The 27,510-nt window shown below is 39.3% G+C and overlaps 2 protein-coding genes across 3 annotated transcripts; both read right to left on the bottom strand.

Annotated features, from left to right (window-relative positions):
- Positions 1–1,153: 1,153 nt before the first annotated feature.
- On the bottom strand, positions 1,154–17,763 carry LOC117287877 (endoplasmic reticulum aminopeptidase 1-like). Its single transcript, XM_033768468.1, has 18 exons — positions 17,212–17,763; positions 15,931–16,223; positions 15,093–15,366; positions 14,056–14,176; positions 13,160–13,314; positions 12,667–12,780; positions 12,080–12,214; positions 9,872–10,000; positions 8,705–8,883; positions 8,112–8,194; positions 7,511–7,700; positions 6,867–7,014; positions 5,574–5,656; positions 5,062–5,166; positions 4,215–4,382; positions 3,379–3,519; positions 3,105–3,186; positions 1,154–2,542 (listed from the first exon to the last, which is right to left on the bottom strand). The coding sequence occupies exons 1-18, from the start codon at positions 17,734–17,736 to the stop codon at positions 2,390–2,392; spliced, it is 3,078 nt and encodes a 1,025-aa protein (XP_033624359.1). The 5' UTR covers positions 17,737–17,763; the 3' UTR covers positions 1,154–2,389.
- A 640-nt stretch (positions 17,764–18,403) lies between these two features.
- Positions 18,404–24,628, bottom strand: LOC117288277 (HSPB1-associated protein 1 homolog). Of its 2 annotated transcripts, none has more exons than XM_033769067.1 (6): positions 24,549–24,628; positions 22,781–22,986; positions 21,792–21,928; positions 21,119–21,371; positions 20,328–20,432; positions 18,404–19,354 (listed from the first exon to the last, which is right to left on the bottom strand). In XM_033769067.1, the coding sequence occupies exons 1-6, from the start codon at positions 24,568–24,570 to the stop codon at positions 18,512–18,514; spliced, it is 1,566 nt and encodes a 521-aa protein (XP_033624958.1). In that variant the 5' UTR covers positions 24,571–24,628; the 3' UTR covers positions 18,404–18,511. The 2 variants fall into 2 exon arrangements, with proteins under 2 accessions (XP_033624958.1, XP_033624957.1); XM_033769066.1 differs by having other exon boundaries at positions 24,393–24,609.
- Positions 24,629–27,510: the final 2,882 nt, after the last annotated feature.

The raw sequence follows: 27,510 nt of genomic DNA, 5'->3' as shown, positions 1-27,510 counted from the left end.
TACACAAGAACATGTGTGAGACCTGAATTATAATACACAGAGTGGTAAACCCTGAGTTTTATTGACCAACACGTACAAGGCATTCATTATACATGAACTCAACATTAAATCACCTACACACTTCAGTGAACGGTTCCTTCAGAATCTGTACATACTCCATCAGAATATTGACAGGGGACCAGTTTGTGCCAACTGACCAGTTTGTGCCAACTGACCAATAAGATCCTTTGATTTGTGTGCCCGTACTAGCCTTCCAATACACTACACACGGGACAAGTACAGTAAAAAACTACCCTACAAAGGTTAACCATCACTTTGCGTAGAGATCAGAGCCCAATTTCATTAAAGCCTTCAGAAACTATTGCTTAGCAGTCTTTGATATGCAAGTTGGGCACCAGTTGACTGTTAACCTGTTTCTGCTAAGAAAGATATTCTGAGCTTAGCAAGCCATTTTGTGCTGACGGCCTTCAAAACATTGGGTCCATGTGATGAATACAACATTCTTTCAAATAACACATCCCAGACGAAATTCAATATTTCAGATATGTACATAAACATAAATCCATGTCTGCCCTCTAAACCTACAGATTAGTACCAGTATCTGAATAGTTACAAATAGTTATTTTATGAAAAACTTGAATACTTTTACCCTGTAACCAGCTATTACACTTTGACTTTACAACTTGGACTTACCATATTTATCCAATGGGATACTTTTTGAACACTAGGTGGCAGCATAAGCAGGCTTTTGAGTCATAGTGTAGTAGTACGCTTTTGTTTATCCTGGCCGTCTTAGAATGGATTGTTGTCCCTTCCTCTTCCTTCCTCCACATCCCGTACCTGTCCTGTACCCTTTTGTCTAATCCCGCTCCTCTAGTTACCCTGTATTTAAGTTACCTTTTTTGAAGTCTTATTATCCTTTGTTTTACTTGTATGTATTTGTTTTTGACACTGGCCGAATAAATAATAATAATAAATAGCAGACTTACAAGGAAGATCCATTGTTCTTGGAAATGTGAGCATGCCATACAAATAGAACCCGGAGAACGCTGAGCTCGACCGTCCCGTGTGTCGTGGCTTATCGCACCATGTGACACGCATGTACATGTATGGCAAAATGATCATCACGTGATACGCACACGGACCATTTCTACATGTTTTCATTTGTCAATGTTCATGATGTCTACTGTATGGCAAAAAGCATTCTGCGGGTTCGTTTTCTATGGAGCATGCTCAGAACAATCCTGGCAAGTCTGCTGCCACTTAGCGTTCAAAAGTCCCCAATTGACTTCTAATAACAGATACTTATTATTCTACAAAATGTTAAACCATCCCCTCACCTTGACCCTGGCAAGTTTGAAAGTTTTTTTAAGTAGGTAAAACAAAAAGGAAAAATTTCTGAGCTAAAACAAAAATATATATGAATTCTTATGTAAATTTTTAAAAATTTTAACTTTTACAATTAAGTTGTTGCAATTTCCCCCAACTTCAAGTCAATGACAGTAAAATAGAAAGAAAAAAATACAAAACAAACAGAAAAAAACAAAAACATATATTAAATCTGGACAAAATTAACAACAGTGTGCAGTTACTAGTTGGACCACATTAAAATTGTTGAGAACGAAATAATTGTCTCTTGTTATTGCCACAATTTCCTCAGGAAATATTTTTTTATATTGTGTATCTGAAAGAAATAATTTGACAAAACCTGAAAGTACAGTGTATGCATTGACTAACCCTACCCCTGCAAAATACAAAAAATGTAACAATGGTTGTCAAGTTATTGTAGTTTGTTGCATTTAGCAGTCAACCCCGATTCTATATTCTGTTGCACTGTGCTGCATTTAGCAGGGTTCTACATGGCCTTGGCATGTTTACATGCAATCCCAGTCCAAAGCAAACTTCAATGAATATTGGTGCCAGTGTTGCAGGAGATTGTGCCCCCCCCTGGAGATATGGCGAACTGTGTTAAAATTTCTTCTGATAGCGCCCTCTTTTGAATCAACCCTCTCCCACTTATTTTAATTTCCCATTTGGGAACAGAACCTCTTGGGGACAGATTGTTATAAGAAACCGGGAAAATGCCCAGTGCCAAGGTTTGTGCAAACCAGTTCACTTCACAATGCAACTTAATCCTCTGTTGCACTTTGCTGTAGTTAGCAGGGTTTTCATTTCAACCATGTTGCATGTTATTGCATTTAGCAGGTAGCCAAGAAAACTCCTGGATCTAATTTCATGACTCTGCTTACCACAGAATTCACAGCTCACACTTCCATGGGCTGTAAGCGAGAATTCAATGTTTAGCAGATCCATGAAATTGGGCCCAGATGACGGTAGGGGTCAAGAAGAAAATTGCGATCTTTGGAAAGAACTGTATACTATGGTGATTCTAAGAACCTGTGTTGGCTTCGAACCAGTTTGTTACTTCCACCTCGTGTGTTGACAACCACAGGATGTTTGACTTCATATTCTCCAGGGCTTGCTGCACGGCCCGCTTCCCGGTTTTAGAGTCGTTGAAATGCGATATGAAAAACTGAGATGCCTGACAGACAAAGATCACAGAGAGAAAATAAAAAATTAGCATAAATGTAATGGATGTTTTCAAAGACATGGGAAAGTACCCACTGTAAGGGTAAAACAAAATCAAATCATAAATGTAGAGATGTTTGAGCAATAAGTCTATCTGAGGTAGTTGGTGGGTTTGGCTGGGGTTAGGAGTAGGTGTTTTAGGTGGTGACAGGGGTGAGAAAGGGCCCTGGTTTTATTTTCAAATCTTTTATGCAAGTAGAGTTGTGCATATGACATGAGCGTTTTCTTCGGGCCTTCTAGTTTTCCTCTCTCCGCAAAAATAAAACACTTTTGATCTATGATTATGATCCGTGGTCAAGTATCGGTCGATACGGCTGGCTGAAAAGGGTGCCCTTAAACACACTGAAAATTGCTCTGTAAAACTTGAAGCTGAAACTTCTACAGGTAAATTATATTGTATACATGTATACATCACCATTCACAATGAGTAGGGGTTCATGTCATGGCCAAAAACGTGATCTACAAAAGGTATCAAAACCTTTTAATCAGAAAATACATGATATTTTTGAGATTACCTGGTCGTATTCAAACTGTCTTGAGATCCTTGATGTCACTGACTTGATGATTTGGCTGATTTCAAAGGGGCTGTTTTCATACCTTAAAAATACAAACAAACGTAATTCAAAGTAAGCTATAATTGTGGAATCAATTCTAAACAGACCCATGCATCTAGTTGTATGTAACTGATTATGCTCTGAAATCGGCATGCCACAATAATCAGACATGTCAGAGTTAAACATTTTAGGTGATGAGTTAACCATATTTTTGAATAACTTGAGGGAGTTTTACCTTTCGATCAAGATGTCCCAGTTCTCGATGACAAATGTAAGAGCAGCATGACCACCAGCAGGATTACCAGCAACTGCAGCGATAACAGTCGCAGTATTCTGGCTCGATATTTTATCCTCATCCAATGACCAGTGAAGATACCTTCATGAATAAAGACAGAGGCAATTATTGAGAGACATTCAAGTACAAATCTCACACATTGTTTGAATACATGTACTTGGATTCCTTTAAAGCATGCATTTTTGTTTCCTTCACAAATTTCTTTTACTTTAAAAAAAATAATTCTTCATTAATTTTGTTCCCCCTTATTCGGCCCTTAGCTGCAATAGGCCACTTTTTTGCTCAAAATACCCATCCGTCAGAGAAACATTCCACCACCACCAAATTGCACAAGTAGTATAGTAAGTACACACGAGTGAGCATAAACCTTAGTCATAATGTCTACATGCACATGTTAGTGAAATTTTACATATTTTTAAAACAGTGCCAAATGCTATTGACCCCTTGCACGCGCGTCACACGCGGCGACTGATGCCACGCTCACCATGTTGGTGGGCAGTTAGGTTTACGTGTGTTAACGCCGCGTCGCCTAAAATGTGCACTTCACTGCATAACGCAAAGCATAGTTATATATAAAAACGCACAGTGAAATTGCCCACCAGTATGGAGCATTCAAGATCTTTCTGATGATGACGTCGCGTGAAATGGGTCAATAGGCCATAATACCAGTACTACCCAGGGCTCAGATTTGAAACAAAATACAACAAGACCACAGGGCTTGTACGAGACATCTTTACCCGACCAGAACTTATTTCACAAGTCCTTCTACCACTCACCTATTTATCAAGAAGGGGTCATAAGTGCACGATAGTGCCCTGAGTAAGACGGTCTTCTCACTGGCTGCTCGTGTGGTGTTGTATTTTTTCCAGCCGAAATCCCAGTCGTCCCTGGTGCCGTGAACTATGCCAGAGCAATACACTATAGCACGCAAATCAGCTGACACTCTATAAAAGGGGAAAATAGGAGAAGACAAAAAATAGATGTACTGTAAAGATGAAGACTTGCTAAACACAACGGTGACACATATGCAACAGTTTTACAGTTGTTGCAAAAGTCAGAGGCAAATTTGAATTTCAAACAAGGTCACAATGTTTAGGGTGGAAATGTACACTTTACTCCTGTCGATGACTAGAGCAAGCTTAGCGAAAACGTTGATACCAGTTCAAGAACTGACTCCGCAGTAGTGCAGTTAATTACAATCCTTTAAGCTAAAGTAGTAGTCCTAGCCATTTTTCTATACCTTCTGCCCAGGTTGTAGTTAAAAAAAGCAGGACAGTTCTTTTTCAGAACTGAGAAGTTTCCCAAACATCCGATAAATTTACTCCATGGTAGTAGAATAAAAAAAAAAAAGTTCTCTAAGAATACACTCTACATGTACCTGGCACGTACATACACACATGGTGTTACTGTAGCCAAATATATACACTTTACTTCTTTGCAAAATTGACAAAAAAGACCATCACCATAACAAATAGACTTCCTGGGATAAAACAGGCTGGCTAAAGAACAACCCAAAAACCCAAAAACCCAAAAATAAAGTGACACTGCCCCATGTACCGAGTTCATAATGAGAAAAGGTTTGTATTTATTTTACAAACTGTGCAATTTTAAATAGTCACTTACAATGTACCGTGTTCCTTCCACTTTCTGAAGAGAGTTTTGGTGTGTTCCACAGTCTCAGGGTGTCCAAGATGCACGGCAGAAGACAAAACTGTTGTTTTGAGAAAGCTGGATAAAGAGGAAAATAAAGAATTGAGTGTAAAAATTGTTATTGTTAATGGTTGATTTTAATCTGAATGAAAAACAACCGAAAGGTCAACAACATTCAAATTTACAAAGTTTTTACAGAATTAAGAAAAATGGAATTAACAATAAACAGGAAAAATCTATACATTAACACACAAATTATTTAAGGAAAATAAAATGAAAATGCAACTGTTGTTAAGGACGGCACTTCGCAAAGCACACATTACACTAAAGTATGTGCACTACTGTATTTTTTTTCCATTGAGGTGTGATGGCCTGTTATAGTAAAATACTTCTAATATCAGACTGGTTTTTTTATTGTTTTTTTTAAATAATTTAAAAATATATTTAAAAAAATATTAACAGTACAAGGAAAGAATTAAAATTACCCTCCTAAGTGAGTCGTTTCAGCATCCCAGCCTGTCTGGTTGAAATGGTCAATCTGTGGTGTAAGCAGCTTCAGCATGTATGTCTGGAAGAAAAATATGCCGGGGTTATTGTCAGTAGACTGCTCACAGTTAATTTTTTCTAAACATATTTTGTTAATAGGGTGATTACGAACATAGGGCTAGATAGCTTAGTTGCATAGAGCTATATATATTGACTAGAGCGCTAACTTGCTCTGCGTTTTGAAGCCATCCTGGGCGTCGACATGTTTGATGTGTTGCGTGAATTCGGAACGATTTTAATTTTAAGAGAATACACATTGCCACGATTTTTTTACATTCGCCGTGTGCGCTACAAAAACCGTAACTTCGACTTGATTGACGTGCTAAAAACAGTATATGCGCCTTATAAACATGACCCACATTACGCTCGCAGTTTGAACGATGATCAGCAGATTGTGCATTCACATTTGCTGCATTTTTTGCTTCGATGACACATAAAAAAGAACAAACGCACTATCATGCAAATAGCCGTACAACATTTCAAGCTTTTGTATTGGTTTGTACATAAACATGGATGCGCCCACACGGCTTCAAAACCTTAGTGCGTGCATAACGGGGTGTTAGCGTTCTAGTCAATATATATAGCTCTATGCTTACTGTAGTTGGTAGAGTGCCAGCTCATTACTCTAAATGTCCCAGGTTCTCCCTCTACTCGATGTTTCTTTGTTCAACCAAAAATTATTTTTATTAAATCGGTTTCCCTGGTTGGTTATTAATTGTTGAAGATTTTTATAACAATTCCTCGCGGCAATTTCGAGGCATGTTTGTGTGGATCATTGTATTCTTCTTTTACCACATCTTTCTACCCATATGTAATTTATACTAAATGGTTACAAACGCTTTTCAAAGACCAACTCGACCGATCCAAGGCAACGTGTTCCTTTAAACATACTTTGGTTTTCATTTCTCAAAATAGCTTATAGAAAACTTGCATATGTGTGTTTACAATTGTTAACTCCGCAAGCAAGTATGCTTGGTGCTTCGGTAACTTTGGTACCCGTTTAGAAATTAAGTTTGGCCTTAAGGCTGGTGATTTTTTTTATTTTAGAAAACGGAGAAAACAAAACAAAGCTAAAAGTTTTAAAAATAAACATACCACATATGACTTGTAGCCTTCGAGAAAGACTATGCTAGGATCGATACGTCAAACCGCTAACTATTTTTTTTTGCATATACCACAGATCATTTTGGTTGCAAAAGCTAAATCTAATTTTCTCTTGAAAATAAACTTACCACAAATGAGCTGTATCCTTTGGTGCTCCGCATGACACTGCCTATTTTATTCAGGTTGCTAACAGCAGCACTCAAAGGACCATATTCATGCTCCTTCAGCAAATAAAGAGACATCTCCAAAGGGATGCTATGGCTCAACTTATCTGCCCTGAAATCAAGAGTTTTATCAATACATGTTACAACACAATTGAGTCACAATGAAGTGCGCCCTTTTCAGTCGATCTCTGATGAGAGTATTTTTTCATTAAGAGCGGTCGACTGAAAGCTATCCTTTTCGCAACTCAGCACTGCAAGGGCAGGTTTAGGGACCTTTAAATGGCCGACATGAATTTGGCAAAACAAAACCAGCCTCACAAAAATTATACCATCATATTCAAGGCTCAAGTTTGGGGGAAATATTCAACGCTTGTAGCTCAAAATTTGTACTGGCCCACAATTTATTTTAAAGGACCAGAATCAAAATGAGTTGAAACAAACACTTTTAGAGAAGGTCTTCATCAAGTAAACTTCGTTGCTCGACAAAATTGAAAGATACTAATCAGATATATCGTAAACATTTTTGTCAAAAATAATGAGGTTTGTGGATGATTCATTGGCCAAAGAGTAGGAGGGTAAACAAATATAAAAATATAAGAAAATACTACCATGCCAAGCTGAAAGCATCGTCCACCAAGTTGGCTCTGTCTGCAGCCGTCAGCTGGGTGTGATCCTCCTTTAGTTGATTGATCAAAGCATTCCAATTGTCGACATCGTAGTTGACTCGGTAGAACCCGGACTGGTTCATGTTGGCTTTGATCCACTTCACGTTAATATCCAAGTTGAATCTCACCTCAGCTTAAAATACCGAAGCAAAAGGAAAGAGGGTTTGAATCCTTCATACTGAACCCTGGTCACTGTGGTCCAGGACTTGCAATTACAAGGGTGCGGGTTCGAATCGTACCAAGCTAACTGCTGATTTCACAATGACTAGAATAAATATCAATGTCTATTTACTGAATCACAACTTCGTGATTTTTGCACAGAGCCTCAAGGCAGACACTGCTGAGTAGTTTTGCCCCCTAAAGAAGAAATTTGCATGCGACCAGTCACATCCATTATACAATGCATTATGGTTGGTAGCCTATTTCTGAAGTCTTTTTTTCCCCTGTGCAGATTAGTGTTCAAGCAGCTCAATGAAAGTGGTTCCAGATGGTTTAATTTAAAAAAAAAAAAAAAGGGGGGGGGGCTAGCTTCTGTTTAACTTACCCTGGCCTTTGTCCATAAGTTTGGTTTTCTTCTCAGACATGGCATCACTTGTAAAGTATGTCAGAGGAATAATCCATCGATAGCTGTAGGGATAAAAACAAAATATAAAATCAAATTGATAAATCTTCTCTGAATGTTTTTTTCTTTTCTTCAAAATTCAAAAGGTTCAATTGTTAAACTACAATGTACATGCATGAAGGAATATTTCATTCATAAATCAATGCTGGTTTTGTGAGTTTTCCCCTAAACTCAAACTCTTATACAAAATGTGCTGTCAGGCCCTTTTTGGGGAATTTTAATGGATTTTCTATAGATTTGGTATACATCTACATTTGATATGGTATATGATGTGCTATTTTCAAAATTTTTGCGACGTTTTTTGTCTTTGTACCCTTTTGCGCCTTTGTTATTTTTATTTTCTGGATCGCCTTTAGATAGTGATTATTTTCGCTTTTTGGTTATCCACAGGCTTGTTCTCTATGTAGTCATATTTTTATTGCCTATTCTTTGTATGTACTGTTTGCCTGGAAATAAATAAATAAATAAATAAACTCCTGGGGTTGTGCAATACTGGAGTTACAATAACCACCTACTTGTAAGGTGAGGGGAAATCTGGCGATGGTTTCACATTAGGCGAGTGTAAGAAATGCTCTTGAGTGGCGGAGACTTGTGGTCCTTTACGGGTCAGATTGACCACAGGGTATCCCATCTGTAATGTCCAAGTGTCCATCATATCTGACAGACTTCCAACTGCCCCATCATTTGCGACTTCCTGTTAGAAAAAAAAGTGCTTATAAAAATGTAATGCCCTGCTTAAGTCATTTCAAATAAGGGAATAAAAGGGTAGCGACGAGTTCTTAGATGGCCATTTAAAGTTGGCAGGGCCGAATTGCCATGTGGTAAAGGCCCGAGCCGAAGGCGAGGGCCTTTAGCGCACGGCAACGACACTGCAAGGTTTTAAACGGACGTTTGAGAGTTTATTCCCATTCATGAATGCCCTTTTGATAAAAAACATTTAAAAAAATACAATTACAGACACTTTGACGGTTGAAAATTCGAGGTTTGAAATATTTGTTTCAAAAACTTTCTGAAGAGTCTGTTGCGCGTGGGTTGTGTGTATGCGCATGCTTTAAAATAGATTACGTGCGCGCGCTTAGAAGTAGATTACGCGCTGTTACTAATAGCTATGAATTGCGTTCTGCGTGATAATCTTGCACGCCTGACACGCGGAAGCCAGCCAGTTATAAACACTAGTCATTATCAACTGTTTAAACACCCCCACGTGACGCACTCTCCACCAATAGGAGTAGAGAAACTGTCTGGGGTATTTATGAATACAATTTAACAACTAGATAATTACCATTTTATGCACCATTCATTTTGGTGATAATTTGGTCAAATGAACACAATAATCGTTTACTCTTTTTTTTGTGCAAATGGTGACCATCCCAAAAAGTAGGTCATTAGCACCCTTCAGAGTCCTCTCTCTCATTTATGAAAACTGCATGGTCATGCTATCTATATTTGTTAGTGTACATCTATTTTTCTGAAAGAAATTATACCGGTTGTTAGCAACCGGTCGGCGCATGAAAGAGTTAAAAAACATCTCAGGCTTTTTATTCGTAATTTGTCTGACGGGCACAAAAATTGTAACTCGGACTAACGTAGGAAGAATATCATGGCTGGTAACTGCAGAGGTTGTGCTGTGATGTGAATTGCCCACACTGAATCAGGAATTGCTTTTTTAAAATTGTACTCACCGAGATAGAATTCCATAGGTCGTTGGTGTTTGCATTGCTGAACTGAAACTTCTTAAGATAGCTTTGAAGACCCTTTTGGAATACATTGTCCGGGAGGTAGTCTTTCAACATCCGAATTATAGCAGATCCCTGTCAACCAAAGAAGAAAAAACATCGTCAGATCCAAAGCTGTCTGTACAACAAGTTTGGTTATTACATTCTTGAATCTACATAATTATTAATTACATAATTTCGAATCTCCATTCAAACTTCAGTAAAGATGTTGATTTATTACCATTTCTAATATATGGATGAAAAATGGAGAACAAACTCATAAGGTCTACTTCACTCTACTTACCGGTAGAGTCGAATTACTAATTTGCATATTCCCTATGCCGCGAGGCAAAAATGCTAAGACTTTCACACACAATGCAGCCAAGCTGCAAAGCCAGAACAAGCTCCACCTCGTCAGTCACGTGTTTAGGTGAGTTTTTCCACGGTAATACAGTGCTAACAATACTTATAATGTTTTGCTCACCCGTGGGACGACACCCCCTGTAGGTTTTGGGCATGGACCACTATCGGGCCTAACGGCCGCGCCGGGGTCCTACGCCCCCCTTAAGACATGCAGTAGCACCGCGTATACCCACCGCCTTTTCCTCGGTGCGAGTCTATGCAAATTAGTAATTCGACTCTACCGGTAAGTGAAGTAGACTCCCCCCCACAGTAGTGTGGATGGGGTCTACGATCGAATACTTACCGGTAGAGTATCCCTCCCTCCTTCCCCACATACTCGGTCCTTGGGTGCTTACATTTAGTAGGGCTCATCGAAAAGAGGACGACTCCGTGACGGGCATGTCGCGGGGCGTTATAGGTAGGACGGTGGAGGGCGCTATTGTGTGTGAAAGTCTTAGCATTTTTGCCTCGCGGCATAGGGAATATGCAAATTGGTAATTCGACTTTACCGGTAAGTATTCGTTCGTAGACCCCATCCACACTACTGTGGGGGGGGGGGGATTTTTCAGTGCCCTTTCACCTCTAATTGGGGAGGTAGTGCTTTCTGCTCTACCGACCAGGCATCGGATTGATGATACCCAAGCCTACATCCGTATGGACTGTAAAAGGGAAACCTGTTTCAGCCCTAGGAGTAGGTCGCAACGGCCTCTGGAAAAAAAATTGTAGCCCACACCTTGAAGTGGCCTTCAGGCCTTGTGTGTCTGGCGACTTGCATAAAAAAAACAAAAAAATAAAATAACAAAACTACACTAGTGGCTACATCAGACTCAAGCAGTCAACCCTCGCTATAAAGAGCACTGTTATAAAGAGGAAATGCTTCTTAAAGGGAAGGTCCACATTTGGTAATTACTCAAAACAAATTGTGGGAAACGACTCCCTCTGAAGTAACATAGTTTGTTGAGAAAGAGGTAATTTCTCACTAAAATAATAAAAGACTTCCAGCAAGAAGTCTTTTATTCCTATCTGAAAGCACACAAATTCGTCCAACAAGGGTGTTTTTTCTTTCATCATTTTTTTGCAACTTCAATGACCAATTGAGCCCAATTCCCAACCGTGTACCTTCCCTTTAAGAGTACATTTTGAAGCCCCGAATCATTTCTGCTTTGTGTTTCTGTGTCCTCTAAATAATATATATAGTTGGCGATACTCGAGCCGAACTCGGCTAGAGACGTTGTGACCATGGGTTTTTTCAATGTTACAAATTTGACTGTGCCATCCAGGCCGATCCTGGGCAGCTCAAACAGTCTGATCATGCTGTAGGCCGATGGCATTGAGGTCGACTACGCCCCCTATAACCTATGATTGTTGGTAAGTGTCAACTCCAAATGTTACTGAGAGTTTGAGGTTTCACAATACAATGATGATGGTTTAAGGGATTGAAGTGATGAAATAGAAGCCTCAACTTTGACTGTCTCTGACTTGGCAGTTGTGGCCATGGATGCAGATGTTGCTCAGGGCAGCTTAGAGACCATTATCATGACGCCACCATTTCGGTCACGTTCCTTGTATTCAACCAAACTACTGAATGCAAACATTCATGGTATCAAACAGAACCAGATTTATTTCTCCATCCAGCCTAGATTTGGTGACATTAATTTGAATGGGAGAAAAATCAAGATGGCCGCATTGTGATACTGGTCTATACACGTACATCAATGCATATCAATGTGGTGCCTACTACCAAGCTGCAGCGAAAGCCGCCATGTCTTTTACCTTGTCATAAGAAATGCCATCAAAGATGGCGTTGATCTCACTCGGATCTTTGACATCCACTGAGATTGGATGCGAGTTACCGTGACTATCCACCCACAGTGCATTCTGCGTTGTGAATACTGTAAACTGATCCATCTGTAGTTAAAAAACAAAAACCAAAGCAAAGCAAGATAAATCAATTCAATTGAAACATTCATTGAAGTATCGAAAAGGCACGTTATACTTGCAGTTTAGGTATTATAAAAAAAGTAACCAGAAAATGGAATTAGACGCTGCAAACTACTTAGTAACAAAAAGGAACTACGGTATTTAATAAATGCAAAACTACAATAAATGCAAAACATAGTTATTGGTCTTCTGTAGCGACCCTAGCAGAGTCTTTCTCAAATTCTGCTAGGGTTGAAACGTCAGGCCATGAACTGTTTTTTTTTTTTTTTAACTATAACAGAGATACAGAACTAATGCAGAAACTTGGCAGGAACTCTGTAAATGGAGAAAAATTTACTTTTAAATGTAAAATGGTTATCTTACGTAAATTTTTTGTTACAATCAATTTGCTTATTGGTTTTGCGTCTTAAATTACTCACCATTTTCCATTCTTTGTTGTAATTGTCTGATCCCAGGAACATTACAAAGCTTGCAAACCCTTCATTGAGCCAGAGATCGTTCCACCATTCCATCGTCACTAAGTTGCCAAACCACTAAAAGAACAATAAAGACTTATGAAGTGCAAACTCAACAACTGCTGAAACAGTCACGTGCGAAACCTTATAATCTAAGGAGGTAAATTGAAATGGGAGCACTTCCTACATTCGGTAACCCCTGGTGATACAGACATTGATTCTAATGAACTTTTCGGAACAGTGCCGGAGAAGTAGATCAAAGAGCACATTTTGTTTATTTGGATAAAAGTACAAGGCCATGACATCTGTTGCACTGGCGTTTCAATCAGTACGCTCTGATCGTCTTCAGGAGAATGCTACACCCTTCCTCAAATCCTACTTAGCTAGAAATGTTACTAAGAGTAGCAGAGATAATCAAACATTGATTAATGAAGACTCTTCTTTTCTTTTCTCTCACCTGATGTGCTAGTTCGTGAGTTACAGTCTGTACAATCCACTCCTTCCTACCCGATGATGTCACTCCCTCCTGGTACAAGATGGATGCCTCTCGATACGTAATCAAGCCCCAATTCTCCATAGCGCCTGCTGAGAAATCTGGGATGGCGATCATATCTGTGGAATAATCAGGTGAGATTATAAAGTAGATGAAGACAATGTGGTTAAACTAGCAAACTTGTTTTGATTACAGTAAAACTTAATTTTTTGTTGTTTTGATGACAGAAAACTTGACTCGAGCAGAACTTTGAACCCGCAACCTCCAGTTTAATGTGCCGGTGTCCAACGGAAATCCGTCCCCAGAGATTCTATACGGTATACCCCATATGGAAAGTTAACGTTGGCTGAAAGAAGATGTTTCACAAGAGGGCGCTATCAGAAGTAGTTTGTACACAGTTCACAGTATAGGGAGGGGGGGGGGGATTGGGGCACCAAATTTCCGGAGAAATAGAATTTCTTGGGCACTCTACCAACTTAGCTTTCTACATGTGCATACATGTATAGCGATGTTGCAGATCTTCCTATTTTGTCAAAATCTTTAATTGAATTGCTTCCGCCATGTCTCTGGCAACACCAGACAAAGATATAAATTCAATAGGGAGAACAAGGCAACGCGGGGCTGAATACTCTCCAGAAAGCCAAGAAATATTTCAGTAAGAACTTTATTTATAAAATGTAGATGAGAGCTTGTTATTATTATTTTCTGAGAAAATAGATTTAGCTGCTGCAAACCACCAAAAGGACCTAGTTAATGGCCTGATGTTTTGACCCTTGCAGAGTCTTTCTCAAAGGCTAAAAGAAAAACTTAAATGGTTTCTAGTTATAAAGAGAAAGGGAAGGTGACATGCAAACTAATACCTTGCTTGGAAAGTGGATATTCCACTCCAAAGAAAGACTCATAAAATGGGATTGTCTTCTGAAGTACATCAAGGGCCAGGTGTGCTTGGCCGATCTTCTCTGGATTGGTGTAGACAGAAATCTACAAAATTGTATAAAAATATATTCTTAAATGTGGTTAATTCATCAAAGAATATCAGCCAGTGCAATGTTTGAACATGGTGAATTCAAGCATTATATTAACTTGTGTATGCCTAAAATGAGAAAATAGCAGTGTGGTGAGGGGTCTTAAACAGCAGTTAAGGCACTAGACACTATTGGTACATGTAATTACTAAAAATAATTATTTGCATAAAACCTTACTTGGTAACAAGTAATCTGGTAATGGGGAGCTGTTGATCATTGATAGTATAAAACGTTGCAAGAAATGGCTCTCCTGAAGTAACGTAGTTTTCAAGAAAGAAGTAATTTTCCACGTATTTTATTTTGAGACCTCAGAATGACATTTGAGGTCTCGGAATCAAGTACCTGAAAGCATACAACTATGTGTGACAAAGGTGTTTTTTCTTTCATTATTAACTCGCAACTTCGACGACCAATTGAGCTCAAATGTTCACAGGTTTGTTATTTCATGCATTTGTTGAGATACACCAAGTGAGAAGACTGGTCTTTGTCAATTACCAATAGTGTCCAGTGTCTTTAAGACCAGCATGTTCTCGGCCATGTTATAAATAATGATGGTACAAAAGCTTCCCCTAAAGAATTACCTGCTGAGGTGCTGGAGTTCTTTGAGAAATGAGTAAAGCAAGTCACAAACATAATTTTCGTCACCAAAGACGAAAAAACTATTTAACAAGTAAAACGTATTTTTGTGGCATTGTTTTACTCATTTCTCAAAATCTACAGCACCTCAGCAAGTAATATTTTAAGGGAAGCTTTCTATTATCATTATCTTCAAACAGTGTAACTTTAATGCAAATCTTTGGACATTGTGTTCTGTGTTACAAAAAGTACCCAAATTCTTTAAAGATTTGTTTTTATATATACAAGTTACTTACATTTGTACCACTGGATGTGATGTTTGAAATTTTCTCAAAGTCGCACACCACAAATGCAACCAAATATGTACTCATTTTAACCGTAGTTTTAAACACGTCTTGCTCTGAGTTGGCATCAATTGGTGTGGTCTTCAACAGTTCCGTGTTGAACAAAGACAGGAGATTTTTATCACGGGTCATCTTCATGGAAAACGTGGCTTTTAGCTGAGGTTCATCAAAGCAAGGGAAGGCTTGTCTTGCAGATGTTGGCTCAAACTGTGTTGTGGCAAGAAACCTTTTATTGGAATAAAATAAAATATGAGAAGGTTAACTTGGTAGGCATCTATTGCGGGAGAATCTTCTGAAGGGGCACCAAGGCCAATCATTTTGAAAAAAGCAAGTACAAAGATATAGCTGATTGAATCGTTACAAAAGTGTACAGAGGCCGAGGACCTGTTGTACTCGCATCCAACAAAGTGTGCCTTTAAAACTGTGAATTTCCTATGGAAAAAATGAAGTGGTGATGAAAGCAGACAGAACAGTCCTTTTTTTGCTGCTCTGAGCATGCAGCCACACCTAGACAAGGGTTTGGCTGGCGACGGTGGATGGTTTGTGTATTCATTGGGTGGCCAAATATATCAAAAAATTGAAATTAGTGAAAGTAAAAACATGACCCTGGATGCCTACTCGCAGCTGATGGCCTCCTTGAACTACTCCAAGATGGACAGCTCGATGATGTCTTGAGGAAGCTCATCAAAGTATTTTATGGTGCGAGTATGGTGCTGTATTTGTTGGGAGTCTGATGATGTTCCTAGTTCATCGCTAAGAAAACCACTGGACCAAGAACTGACAAACTCACCTCTGGCTACCTTTCTCCGTATACGAGCTCCGATAATACCCCGCCAGAGTCTCTGAGAGCTTGTAGGAGAACGAGATGATTATTGAGTATTCCGTCAATGGCTTCAGTGCATTGCTGAATTCAAAGTACACTTGCTCGTGGGCTTCATAAATGAGCATCTTGGTGACGGCAGGGGCTCTGCCACCAAGAGATTGGAGTCTCTCTGGGGATGTTAGGTTCATACTCTTAGTATGCATGACGATGCTATTGACACCAGTAGTGCACGTGAACGTGATGTTTACTGATCCAGTCACCTGAGGGGAAAGGGTGAAAAAGCTCTTAAAATTAGTTCCATCTCAGATAAGAGGAATTCAGTGTCAAAAATAATTGTACAATACAATACAGGGCTCGATTTTATTGTTTTGAAACAAAAGCCACCACTAACTCAATATCCACTGCCTTCAATTAAAGAGACCGTGGAAACCAGCTAATCACATGCGTCTCGTACCAAAATGCCCATAGCGGCCAATAGATTTGACTTGACACGTACAACTGTACTTCCATTCTCAAAAAAGAGGTTCTTTTCTAAATCGAGCACAAATTTTCTGTTCCATGTAATTTTAACAATTTTGTTGAAAATCTTACTAAAAAAAAATTGATTTAGTTTAACAATGTTTACAGAAGCGATAACAGGGCAATTAGTGATGACAGAAATGAATAGTCTCCAAAGGGGAAGGGTTAAAGGAGTTATTTCGTCATGATCAAAGCAGGCCTGTGACTAGCCCACATTATTGGGCTGTTATGGCTCTCTTTCAAAATCCATCGTATCAAAGTTGGCAATGATAACCGATCATGTTAAAAGAGAGCCATACAAACAGTCCAAAAAGATGGGCTAGCCTGTGGCTGTACATGAATTCATGAACTCTCACCCCGTTACTCTATGCGCACTATGCAGAGAGAGGGTGTGCGAGTGCAATAGCTGGGTGAGAGTTTATACACCATGTACAGCTATCGTTCAATCATGCCTATTTTGAATTGATCACGATGAAACAGCCCCAAATGACATGAGTGACAAAATTACAAAACACGGCCAAGCCTCCATGTCCAGGTCATGTATATGTCAGTTCAGTTGACATGACAAGCTTGTGTTTTGTTGATATTTTTGTTAAAAATGAACTAATATATTTGTATAATGTATTTATTTGTTTACTTATTTTCATTTTGTATATTACTTATTTAAAACTTATATAGGCCTAGTATTTAATTAGTCCATTTCTAATGGCTTTTTGTCACAATGCTTACTTTGAAATTGGACAGATTTGTAACCATATTGAGCTCATAGTGTACAGGTTTTGTTGTTTCTGGCAGCCGTATATCAGTCCATGGAAACAGTTCGCCATTTGTTGCAATAGCCGGTGACTTTGTCGTGCCACTGATGACAGTGGTAGTGGGCTCTTTAGTCGCGGCGGGAGTAGTGGCGACACTGTATGATTTCGTCTTCGTTTCTTCAGTTGCTTCGACTTCAACGGACGGTTTCTGTAGCGGCGGCATGCACTGCGGACGAGCTAAACTAGCGATCACTGCAATCACGAATATGGCCAGCAACACCACACACAACAACAGCACAGCCGAGCGCTTGGTGCAGGCCCTTTCCTTGGAAAATCTCATGATTCTGCCACCGTGTGAACCGGCTGATTGAATCCTGGGGTTGGGATACCCCTCATCGTCTCGAAAGGAACTGGAATCCTGGAAATCCAGCTGATCAGCTGGATCCTCTTCTAGAACTCTGTAACCAGCGGACATGGCGGCGGCCATTTCTTGTTCCATAGTCCGTTCACACTGTTGTTATTTTATGCACGACGTCACGCACTCAATCAAGTACTCGACGTCAGTTTTGCAAAAAGTGCAAGTGTTTTTGTTTTACACTGAAATAGACTGGCTTAGTCGCTTCTGTTCATAATCTAAACAAACAGTCAACCTTTCTGACACGCAACTTTTTTTTTCTTCTGCTGTTTAGAATTGACATCCTAACAAAAATTATGATTTTCGTTTTACGGATTCCCTTTTTTACTCGATTTAGAAGAAAAAATGTACATATTGAAAAGCACTACGACAGTGGCAATTTTGATGTACACAAAAAGGTGGCTGCCCCCCCCCATGCTTCCAACCTATCTGAGAGTATTTTTTTGTCATGACTGCAGCTCAAGGAAATGGACATTATGGTTTTAGATAAAAACAAACACAACAAACACCCCCCCCCCCCAAAGAAAAAAAAAAAATTAAAATAAATAAATAAATAAATAAATAAATAAATAAACAAACTAACACAAATGCACCCCCAGCAAACAAATAAAAAAAAATAAATAAATAAAAACTACCCCCCAAACAAAACCCCCAAAAAACCAACAGACAATCAAATAAGTGGGATATCTGCTAGTTGATATAAATTCCAAATACAATTTTTATTTCAAAGATTTTCAAAGCAGTTCTTTATGCTCTTTTAATAATATAATGTGGAGTAAATCTTTTATTAAAACATTTATTTATAGCTGGAATCCATTTGTTTTGGGTTCAGTTTTCTTAACGATCAACCACATGGTAACTAAATGCTGTGGTTTGTTCTATTGCTTGTCCGTTTTTGGTAAAACTTGTCCCTCAGTAGCTTTGAAGTCAAATCAATAACCGATGGGTGAGTAACACACTCAACGAGCAACTGTCTTATATCGGCGACGGGTAGAGTTTGTTTAACCTCTGACCCTTTTGGCATATTTGATCCCCCTTGTAGAGACCTTTCACAACTACCCAAAGTGGTCGGATGGTGATCGGTTTTGTAAATCGCTCCTTGACATTTAACTGGCACAATGAAGTTCGATATTAAATTAACTGGTTCACCATGATGAGGTTGTGATTGAGAATTAGAGTCTGTGTCATCACCAAGACGTCTTTTGAATGTCTTCTGAGACGTTGATACATTGTCTTCTTCATGTGAATCATGTATAAATTCTGTGAAACTTGAGTCATCCTCGACACTTTCTGTCATAAGTGCTGTCTTGTCTCTACTGGTAGTACTTCCTTCCTCTTTCACTTTAGGTCCAGCCTGTGGAGATCCAATACTAACTTGAAGGGATTCGCCCTCACACCTTTGGCTCTCATTATTTGCGGTCTCTTCTGAGTCCATATCAACAGTTGATGACTTTCTTTCCCCTTGCATCTCTTCCACTCTCATTTTCTTAACAACTCTTTCCGAGCTTGCAACCTCTATTTGGCTAAGATGTGATCTGTGAGGCGTATCGTCGTTGCTGATTCTTGTTTTGTCTGTTTTACTGGTGGATTGTAACAAGTCGACTACAGGTACTTGTGTTGATAGCTGTGAAGGTTGTTTGGTTAAGCAGTCCTGCAGTGCAGCCCCGATGTATCGATAGTTCACCTCGTCTTCACAAATGGCCTGCAATATACAGAATCACAAAATATGGAATTTTGTTTTAAAAACTGAAAGTTGAGGTTTATTCAAAGAAACCAATACTTGGCAGTGCAACATTAGAGAATGTCATACAAAGTGTACTGACCATTCCGCATGGCCAAAGATCACCAAACATTCATAAAACTACAAATGTCAGACTGTTGAAGCAACGACTGAACGGTACATAAATAAAAAACATGGTTGGGGATGTTTTACATGCCAATTTATATGTGTTTTCTGGCAGCTTTAAAAAGAAATTAATAAATACCCCAGACAGTTTCGCTATTCCTATTGGTGGAGAGCGCGTTACGTGGGTGTGTATAAACCTTTGTTTATGACCAGTAAAAAGTGTTGAAACATGGGCGTGACACGCGAGCTTGCACCTGTTCTTATAAGACAGTTTCTTCATTCCTATTGGTCGAGAGCAACGACTGAAATAATTGTGCAACATAACGCGATACGCGCACCGCGCACAGCATTCCCTTATAAGGAGTTGTTTACCCGAGGGCGGCGGAGGGGTTTACCATTTCATAGCTGGAGGGGTGTTGTGTTGAAAGAAATCATTGAACAATTATAATTTTTGCAATTATTTTACTTTTTGACCAAAAGGGGTTGATGTTTTTGACCGAAAAGGTATTTATGAATGGGAATCAAAGTGTGGGTTGAATTGGTTTTCAACTAGTGGTTTAAACCCGCCGAGGGTTAAATTATCAAGAACCATCCCTCGTTGGGATTAAACCACTAGTTGAAAACCTCTTCACCACACATTAATTCCCTTATTTTCACAGATTGCTTTTCAAAATATTCGGTGCTGTTTTTACTGTACTAGATTTGTTGCTACTATTTTGCTGTTCAGTTTAAAATGCAACCTTTTGTTCAGTGATTGGGGAAAACCCAATAATAAACCTTATATACAAAAACTCAACTAAACGAATTTAAACACCAAGCACTTCTTTACCTCTGTGGGATTGACCCAGTCTTTCTGGTTACTGGCACTAGACATTAATCCTGAAACAATAGCTCTAGTCACTGCTTCATGAACCCTGCTGACTTTGTCACTTTCCTGTGGAAAAACAAAATCATATAAAACCTCCTAAGAAATTTGATTTCAAGTAGGGAAAGTATGTCACAAGAGTATACAGGATTTAATAGGTTGTGGTTGTGAAACCGGTGAATCCCAGAAAAGCGAACTTAATCACTGGGCAGAAGACACAGAAAGAAGTTTCAGTTTTAGATGTCGGACTAAAACCCTAGAGAAATATTCCAGGAAAACCCACGCAGCCAGGAAGGGACTGAAACACCAAATCCACGGTGTGCCCCGCTGGGATTCGACCCAGTTCACTAGAGGTGGAAGGCGTGGAAGGATACCACTAGGCCGACCCGACCCCCCAGTTAAAGTTAAAAATTCTCTCACATAAGAGACTTCCAACATTGTTTTCAACTGCAACAAAACTAGCACTTTGTAAATCCCTTGAATGTGGTCCTCAGGTGCAGCAAAGTCCACATGATGTATTACTAAAATATTGTGATTGTTTTGTTTATGGATCTATAGCCCTTTTTACACTAGTCTTACAACCCAAGGGTATTCTTGAAATGTGCACCTGGAACCCTGTGGAATAGAAACCTAGGCATAGCAGGGACAGTCTGGGTAAAAAAGTAAACCGGAGGTAAAAGCTGTTGGGGCCTCCCCAGGGCTGTATTCTACAGGGATAAGAGATAGTCTGACAAGGGCTTTATGATTTCACTCACCACTTCGACCCATGTGTTAATACTGATCGACACTTCCAGGGACTCCACAAAGTGCCACCAGTGTTTGGGCACGAACAGTACATCTCCAGCCTCTAGGGTGACAGTGTAAGGTGTGGCCTCCACTAATCTCGGGTAATGCTCTATACATGGGTTGGCAATGTTGATTGGGCTGAAGACACTTGATTCTTCGTACGGAATCCTTGTTGGGTAAAGGAGATGCGTCTGACTCGGTGGAAACAGGTGCCATCTCTTCCTAATCAAGAAATAAGAAAATAGATCAAAAACCTATTTAAAAAAACTAAATTTATTATTTTGTTTATGCAAATCGCCAGACACAAGGCCTTGCAAAGGACATTGCCTTCGGCTTGGTCCTTATCGCATGGTCACGACCCTGCCAGTTTTAAAACTTTGTCGCCTGCTCGTTCATTTCCTTATTCAAAACCAGAGCGAATGACAATTGGTCAGACTCAGACATAGTGTTAGCCAGAGGGTTGTCGTTTGGACACCATGTTTTAAATTTGGACACCCTGTTTTGTCTTGGCATTGCAAGTGACAAATTCGGACACAGTTTTTAGATTTCAAGCGAAATTGGACACCCAAATCCTTGCTAAAACCTTGTGGTCAGACAGAGAGGTTAAAAGCAAAGATTGGATCTAGTAATTCCTATATGTACCTGCCATATATTTGCGCCACTAGGTTGAACCCATAGGTATCGTAATGGCCAGGTGTAAATGCTCGTTCACTGCCAATCCATATTGTACTCTGTCTGCCATCCCTGTTGGGGAACCCAAAGTCCTTCCACTGTACTGCCTGCAAAAGTCAACAAATCATTATACTGCTGAGGGAATACTTTATAGACGATGTGACCTATGTTTACATTTTAATCGCCCTCTGTTGACAAAACACTATATTTGTCATGTTTCGCCGGGCAAAGAGTTGCGTAGTCATAGTAAGATTGCAAACACTTTTTAGCTGGCTGCCAAAACACAAAGGTTTTGCCTGGCGGAACGCGCACGAATCATGTTATGGTTTTTGTGTGACGTCAGAGGTCACATCGTCTATAGACACAACTTATTTTCTGGTAACTTTGCCCCATAAGAAGTTCTAATTTTACTCAAAAGGTTGAACGAAAAACAAAACAAAATCGGGATCATCTCCTCTATTTTTCACAAGAAATCAATGAAATCATCAACATCAAAACTATCAAAAACATGCAGACAAGTTTTTTGACTGACTGTGCCTCCTGTAAAAAGGGTGTATAAAATATGATAATACATTCAATTGTATGAAATCCCTTCATATTCCTATATCCAATACTTTTCACTTCATTTCTCCTAAAACGGTACTCTCCCCCTATATACCAAACATTTTTCCCAGTGTTTTACAGGAAACAACACTTTTTTGTTTGTCAGGCTTTATGTTATGCGGATTTCATGGAAATGTTTATATTAAAACAGTGCCAGTATAAATCATTTGTTTTTCTAAAAAAGTCAAAACATTTGGAAATAAGTTCTGGGCTAAATGCAGTAACTAGGTCTCTACTCATTTAAACAAACATTTTGACATTTGCATTTTCAACCTAGAAATGCAAATGTCAAAATAATTCTGTTTAGTACATTACAGAGCTCAAGTTACTGTTCTAGTTGGTGGTCAACCTTTCACCTTCAGAATATCTGGATGATCTTTGAACAGGACTTCCATCTCCTTGTAGTCCACATAACACCAGTGTTCTTCTCTGTTGTATTTCAGGAGTGGATTTCCAGATGAGTTCAGATGGCCAGTTGTTGATGAGTCACTGTCAAGCCACTCGCAAAATTGATCCAAGGTTGCCTCCTCGAATGTACACTCAGTCTCCCACAGCACGGAGCCTGAATGGAATGAAATGACACAAAGGTGAGTCCCTTGTTTTTTTTAATCGGTTAAAGGCAGTGGACACTATTGGTAATTGTCAAAGACTAGCCTTCACAGTTAAAGTATCTCAACATATGCATGAAATAACAAAACCTGTGAAAATTTGAACTCAATCGGTCATCGAACTTGCGAGATAATAATGAAAAAAAAAAACAACCTTGTCACACGAAGTTGTGTGCGTTTAGATGGTTGATTTCAAGACCTCAAGTTCTAAATCTGAGGTCTCTAAATCAAATTCGTGGAAAATTACTTAGAACTTTCTCGGAAACTATGGCACTTCAGAGGGAGCTGTTTCTCACAATTTGTTATACCATCAACCTCCCCCCATTACTCGTCACCAAGAAAGGTTTTATGCTAATAATTATTTTGAGAATACCACTAGTGTCCACTGCCTTTAAAGATACTTCACTTCACTGAAGCAAACAAGTCAACTGCCATCCCCACGCCCCTGGCTGGTGGCCTTTGAATTGTTCCAGTACAAATGTAAAATTGTAACTTTGATTCATACATGTAGGAAAACTAAAATGGTTAACTAAAAAGGTAGACACAGGAAACAGAGGCGCTGTACCCTTTTTTTGAAAGGAGAACAGTGCCCCGAACTGAGTCAGTAGTTAAGTAAAGTAAGGCCAGGGTACTCTCCTTAGTCTCTAAGCAAGCATTTATAATTACATTTTGTCCTTGAGAAGAAAAAAAAGGATGTACCAATTTTGTAGAGGACAAGATCTGGGGTGGATTTCACAAAGAGTCAAACTCAAGACCAGTCTCATCTCGAGTTAGGATGAAGGATGATTATCTGTCCTAACTTAGGACTAGCCTTTATAAGTTTATAATATCTTCTAAAAATTCTAGGACTAGTACTCAATTAGTCCTAAGTTAGTTTAGTCCTAAGTTAGGACTAGTCCCAACTCTTTGTGAAACCATGGAGGTAGAACTACCTCCATGGTGAAACCGACCCAAGATGACCTACAATCTATGTTTACGTCACGGTCATGTGTATACTGAAGACATTTCACTTTCAGGCTATATATAAACAAATAAGCCCCAATATATAGACCCTAACATAACAAGTTTGCAGATTGTTCCAGATTATACCACAAAGGCGTGATATCCCATCATGGGACTTAGTTGAAGTAACACTAACAGTAAACACCAAGGCCATTAATATGCAGGGCAAACGAATCGTTGAATCGGAAAACACCAACCAAATAGACTAAATTGTAATTTGTAATGAAGTATGAAGAATACTATGCCCGTCTTTGCTCTGTCCTCAAATAACTACATAAACTTATGGAGTTCATGGAGTTCTACCTCCATGCTCCGATCTTTCTTGAGGTATAAATAAAATTTGGAAATTTAAACTCACATTTTAAACTTTGGGCCGAGATTGGACCGATTCGTATTTTGACTTTCTGCTTCAAAATAGACGCTAAATGATCAGGGGTCCATTTTCGTGATGGCCATTTCTCCAGCGTTCCTTTCAGAACAGTTGGTTTGGATAATTGATCAGTTATATATTTACCCAAATAGGCCGAATGTTGCATTTTTGTATTGTCTCAATCTTCAGTGTTTTTGTTTGTCAACCATGGGGGCCGCCATTTTAAAATGTCGCCCTCTGTAGTTATAAAATGTACATTGTCAACAGAGGGCGCACCACCACACTGGCGGTCGCTGCTCTCAAAGTAAGGTGTCAACTTTGTAAATTTAATGACGAGACAACACAAAATAGTACGGAAACCTGAGAATATTTGGAGATAATGTATTAAGTAATTAGTTATGTCTCGGTATTATATTCATGCTTAAAAAAAACCTGTAATCCCCCATAGATTCAAAGGATAGGCTTTATTTAAGCCAAGATTGAGGCATTGGATGGTGAGGTCGGTTTGCGGTATCACCAAGTACGTGTATATTAGTACTATGCTACTTTCTAGATCGTAGTTTTTTTTTTTTTTTTTTTTTTTTTTTTTTAAAGAACTGTCATTATTATACCGCACATGAGTAGCTTTTCGGAATTTCGGGGACTTCCAAGTTTTGAAAAGTGACAGTACTCTCATGCTTTGTAACACCTGGGTGAAACTTTTGTAAAAAATCGGCCGGGGGTATAGCTTTAAAGTGGATCGGTAAACTTCACTATTTACCATTGCGTTCTTTATGTAGGTCTAGACTCAACGTATTACTCAGGACATCGTCAGGAGACTGGTTGAAGACATGGGGTGGGCCTATTTTATAAGAGTTCAGAGATTTCAGTGAATAGTCAGTTACTGCTCTGATTTGTTCTCCTCAAGGAGTCCTGTGGCTAACTAAAGTATTCTGGGAGGGGGGGGGGGGTCCTCTAGGAGGCTCTAGTTCGTATTTTTTGTAAGTGTTTACAGTGAACTAGTTCAGCTTTGTCCACTCTGTTGCCGTGCCGGTTTAATCTGTCTTTATCTTCAGCGTCTAAAAACCGAATGAGTTGCGCATATAGACACTGCGTATAATAGGGCCTACTTCTCGTTCATCATGGCTTTCCCTTGTTTGCGTTCTTCAAGTCATCCTCCTCGATCCAACCATCTCAAGTATCGAAGTAAGTTGTTTTAATGCGACGTGTCATCAGTGACGTCGTAGGGCCTACTTTTTTTGGGTTGAAAAACTGTGTCCTGTCATTCATCTTACCAGTGACGGAAGATTTCCTCTCGTGACGGTATCGCGCCCTTTGGAGACACTCAAGGACTGCTCAATGATGGAGTCCATAAAAGGCAACACATCTTCGTAGGAGAAAAGTGTCTCCTCATTAAAACCAAAAGTCGTCTCTTCTCACATCTTTGCTTGTGGCATGTCCTACTTGCAATAACTCAACACACTCTCCATCTACCGAGAGTGGTTAAGAAAAACCAAAAAAATGTTTAGCGTCCCCTCTAATTCCCGAAAACGAAGAAGAAGTTTTTTTGTCCTTTTTGTTCTTCCAAAAATGGCCGCCGTCACATTTTTCAATACAAACGGCTGGGGTACTATTTTTCAAACTATAATATAAATATTTTTCGTATTATCATGTTTTTGTTCGTAAACAATATTGTCACAAAAAAGCAAAGACAAAACGAAGCGGCCTCTAAAAAGGAAATATGCAGAGACGCTAAACATGTTATTTTGTTATTTTTATTTGGCCTTACTATCTTTCAGGAGATAATAATATTCTCTTTCGCCTTGAATGGCTTAGAGGTAAAGTGTGTATCTATTTAGAATCAGTGATGATGACATTCGACTTCTTGGCTCACATCTTGATTCCTCCTAGCGTTGTCTTAGATTTGTCAAGTCGTTTCCCCGTTCCAATATTCTTACCAGCGAGTAGGCCTACCCCATCAAACAAAATGCAGTATTAGCACACCCTAAGATCTGCCCACACAAGCCCCATGGGTTAATCTGTCTTTATCTTCAGCGTCTAAAAACCGAATGAATTGCGCCTATAGACACTACGTATAATAGGGCCTACTTCTCGTTCATCATGGCTTTCCCTTGTTTGCGTTCTTCAAGTCATCCTCCTCGATCCAACCATCTCAAGTATCGAAGTAAGTTGTTTTAATGCGACGTGTCATCAGTGACGTCGTAGGGCCTACTTTTTGGGGGTTGAAAAACTGTGTCCTGTCATTCATCTTACCAGTGACGGAAGATTTCCTCTCGTGACGGTATCGCGCCCTTCGGAGACACTCAAGGACTGCTCAATGATGGAGTCCATAAAAGGCAACACATCTTCGTAGGATAAAAGTGTCTCATTAAAACCAAAAGTCGTCTCTTCTCACATCTTTGCTTGTGGCATGTCCTACTTGCAATAACTCAACACACTCTCCATCTACCGAGAGTGGTTAAGAAAAACCAAAAAATGTTTAGCGTCCCCTCTAGTTCCCGAAAAGGAAGAAGAAGTTTTTTGTACTTTTTTTTCTTCCAAAAATGGCCGCCGTCACATTTTTCAATACAAACGGCTGGGCTACTATTTTTCAAACTATATAATATAAACATTTTTCGTATTATCATGTTTTTGTTCGTAAACAATTGTCACAAAAAAGCAAAGAAAAACGAAGCGGCCTCTTAAAAGGAAATATTATGCAGAGACGCTAAACATGTTTTTTTGTTATTTTTATTTGGCCTTACTATCTTTCAGGAGATAATAATATTCTCTTTCGCCTTGAATGGCTTAGAGGTAAAGTGTGTATCTATTTAGAATCAGTGATGATGACATTCGACTTCTTGGCTCACATCTTGATTCCTCCTAGCGTTGTCTTAGATTTGTCAAGTCGTTTCCCCGTTCCAATATTCTTACCAGCGAGTAGGCCTACCCCATCAAACAAAATGCAGTCTTAGTTCACCCTAAGATCTGCCCACACAAGCCCCATGGGTACTTAAACTATACTCAAGCACCAAGAGTAAACCCGAATTACAAATAAAACCGGGAGAGAGGTTTTAATGCTCCGCTTTCAGACGGAGGGTTTGGAAAGTCTTCGATTTGTTTGCCT

The sequence above is a fragment of the Asterias rubens genome, chromosome 3, assembly GCF_902459465.1.
Source record: "Asterias rubens chromosome 3, eAstRub1.3, whole genome shotgun sequence".
NCBI classification, from domain to species: Eukaryota; Metazoa; Echinodermata; class Asteroidea; order Forcipulatida; family Asteriidae; genus Asterias; species Asterias rubens.
The sequence above is the reverse complement of the archived record's forward strand: the minus strand, read 5'-3'. Positions and strand labels throughout refer to the sequence as shown.

Coding starts and splice junctions, on each gene's coding strand:
- LOC117287877 (XM_033768468.1), bottom strand. CDS start 17,736: ATGGAACAAGAAATGGCCGCCGCCATGTCCGCTGGTTACAGAGTTCTA. Junction 15,367..15,930: donor ACGGAGAAAGGTAGCCAGAG/GTGAGTTTGTCA, acceptor TTCCAATAAAAG/GTTTCTTGCCACAACACAGT. Junction 10,001..12,079: donor ATGGCATTTCTTATGACAAG/GTAAAAGACATG, acceptor TTTGGTTGACAG/GGATCTGCTATAATTCGGAT.
- LOC117288277 (XM_033769066.1), bottom strand. CDS start 24,570: ATGCAACATTCGGCCTATTTGGGTAAATATATAACTGATCAATTATCC. Junction 21,929..22,780: donor ATCATCCAGATATTCTGAAG/GTGAAAGGTTGA, acceptor TGACTTTTGCAG/GCAGTACAGTGGAAGGACTT. Junction 21,372..21,791: donor GTGGCGCAAATATATGGCAG/GTACATATAGGA, acceptor TTTCTTGATTAG/GAAGAGATGGCACCTGTTTC.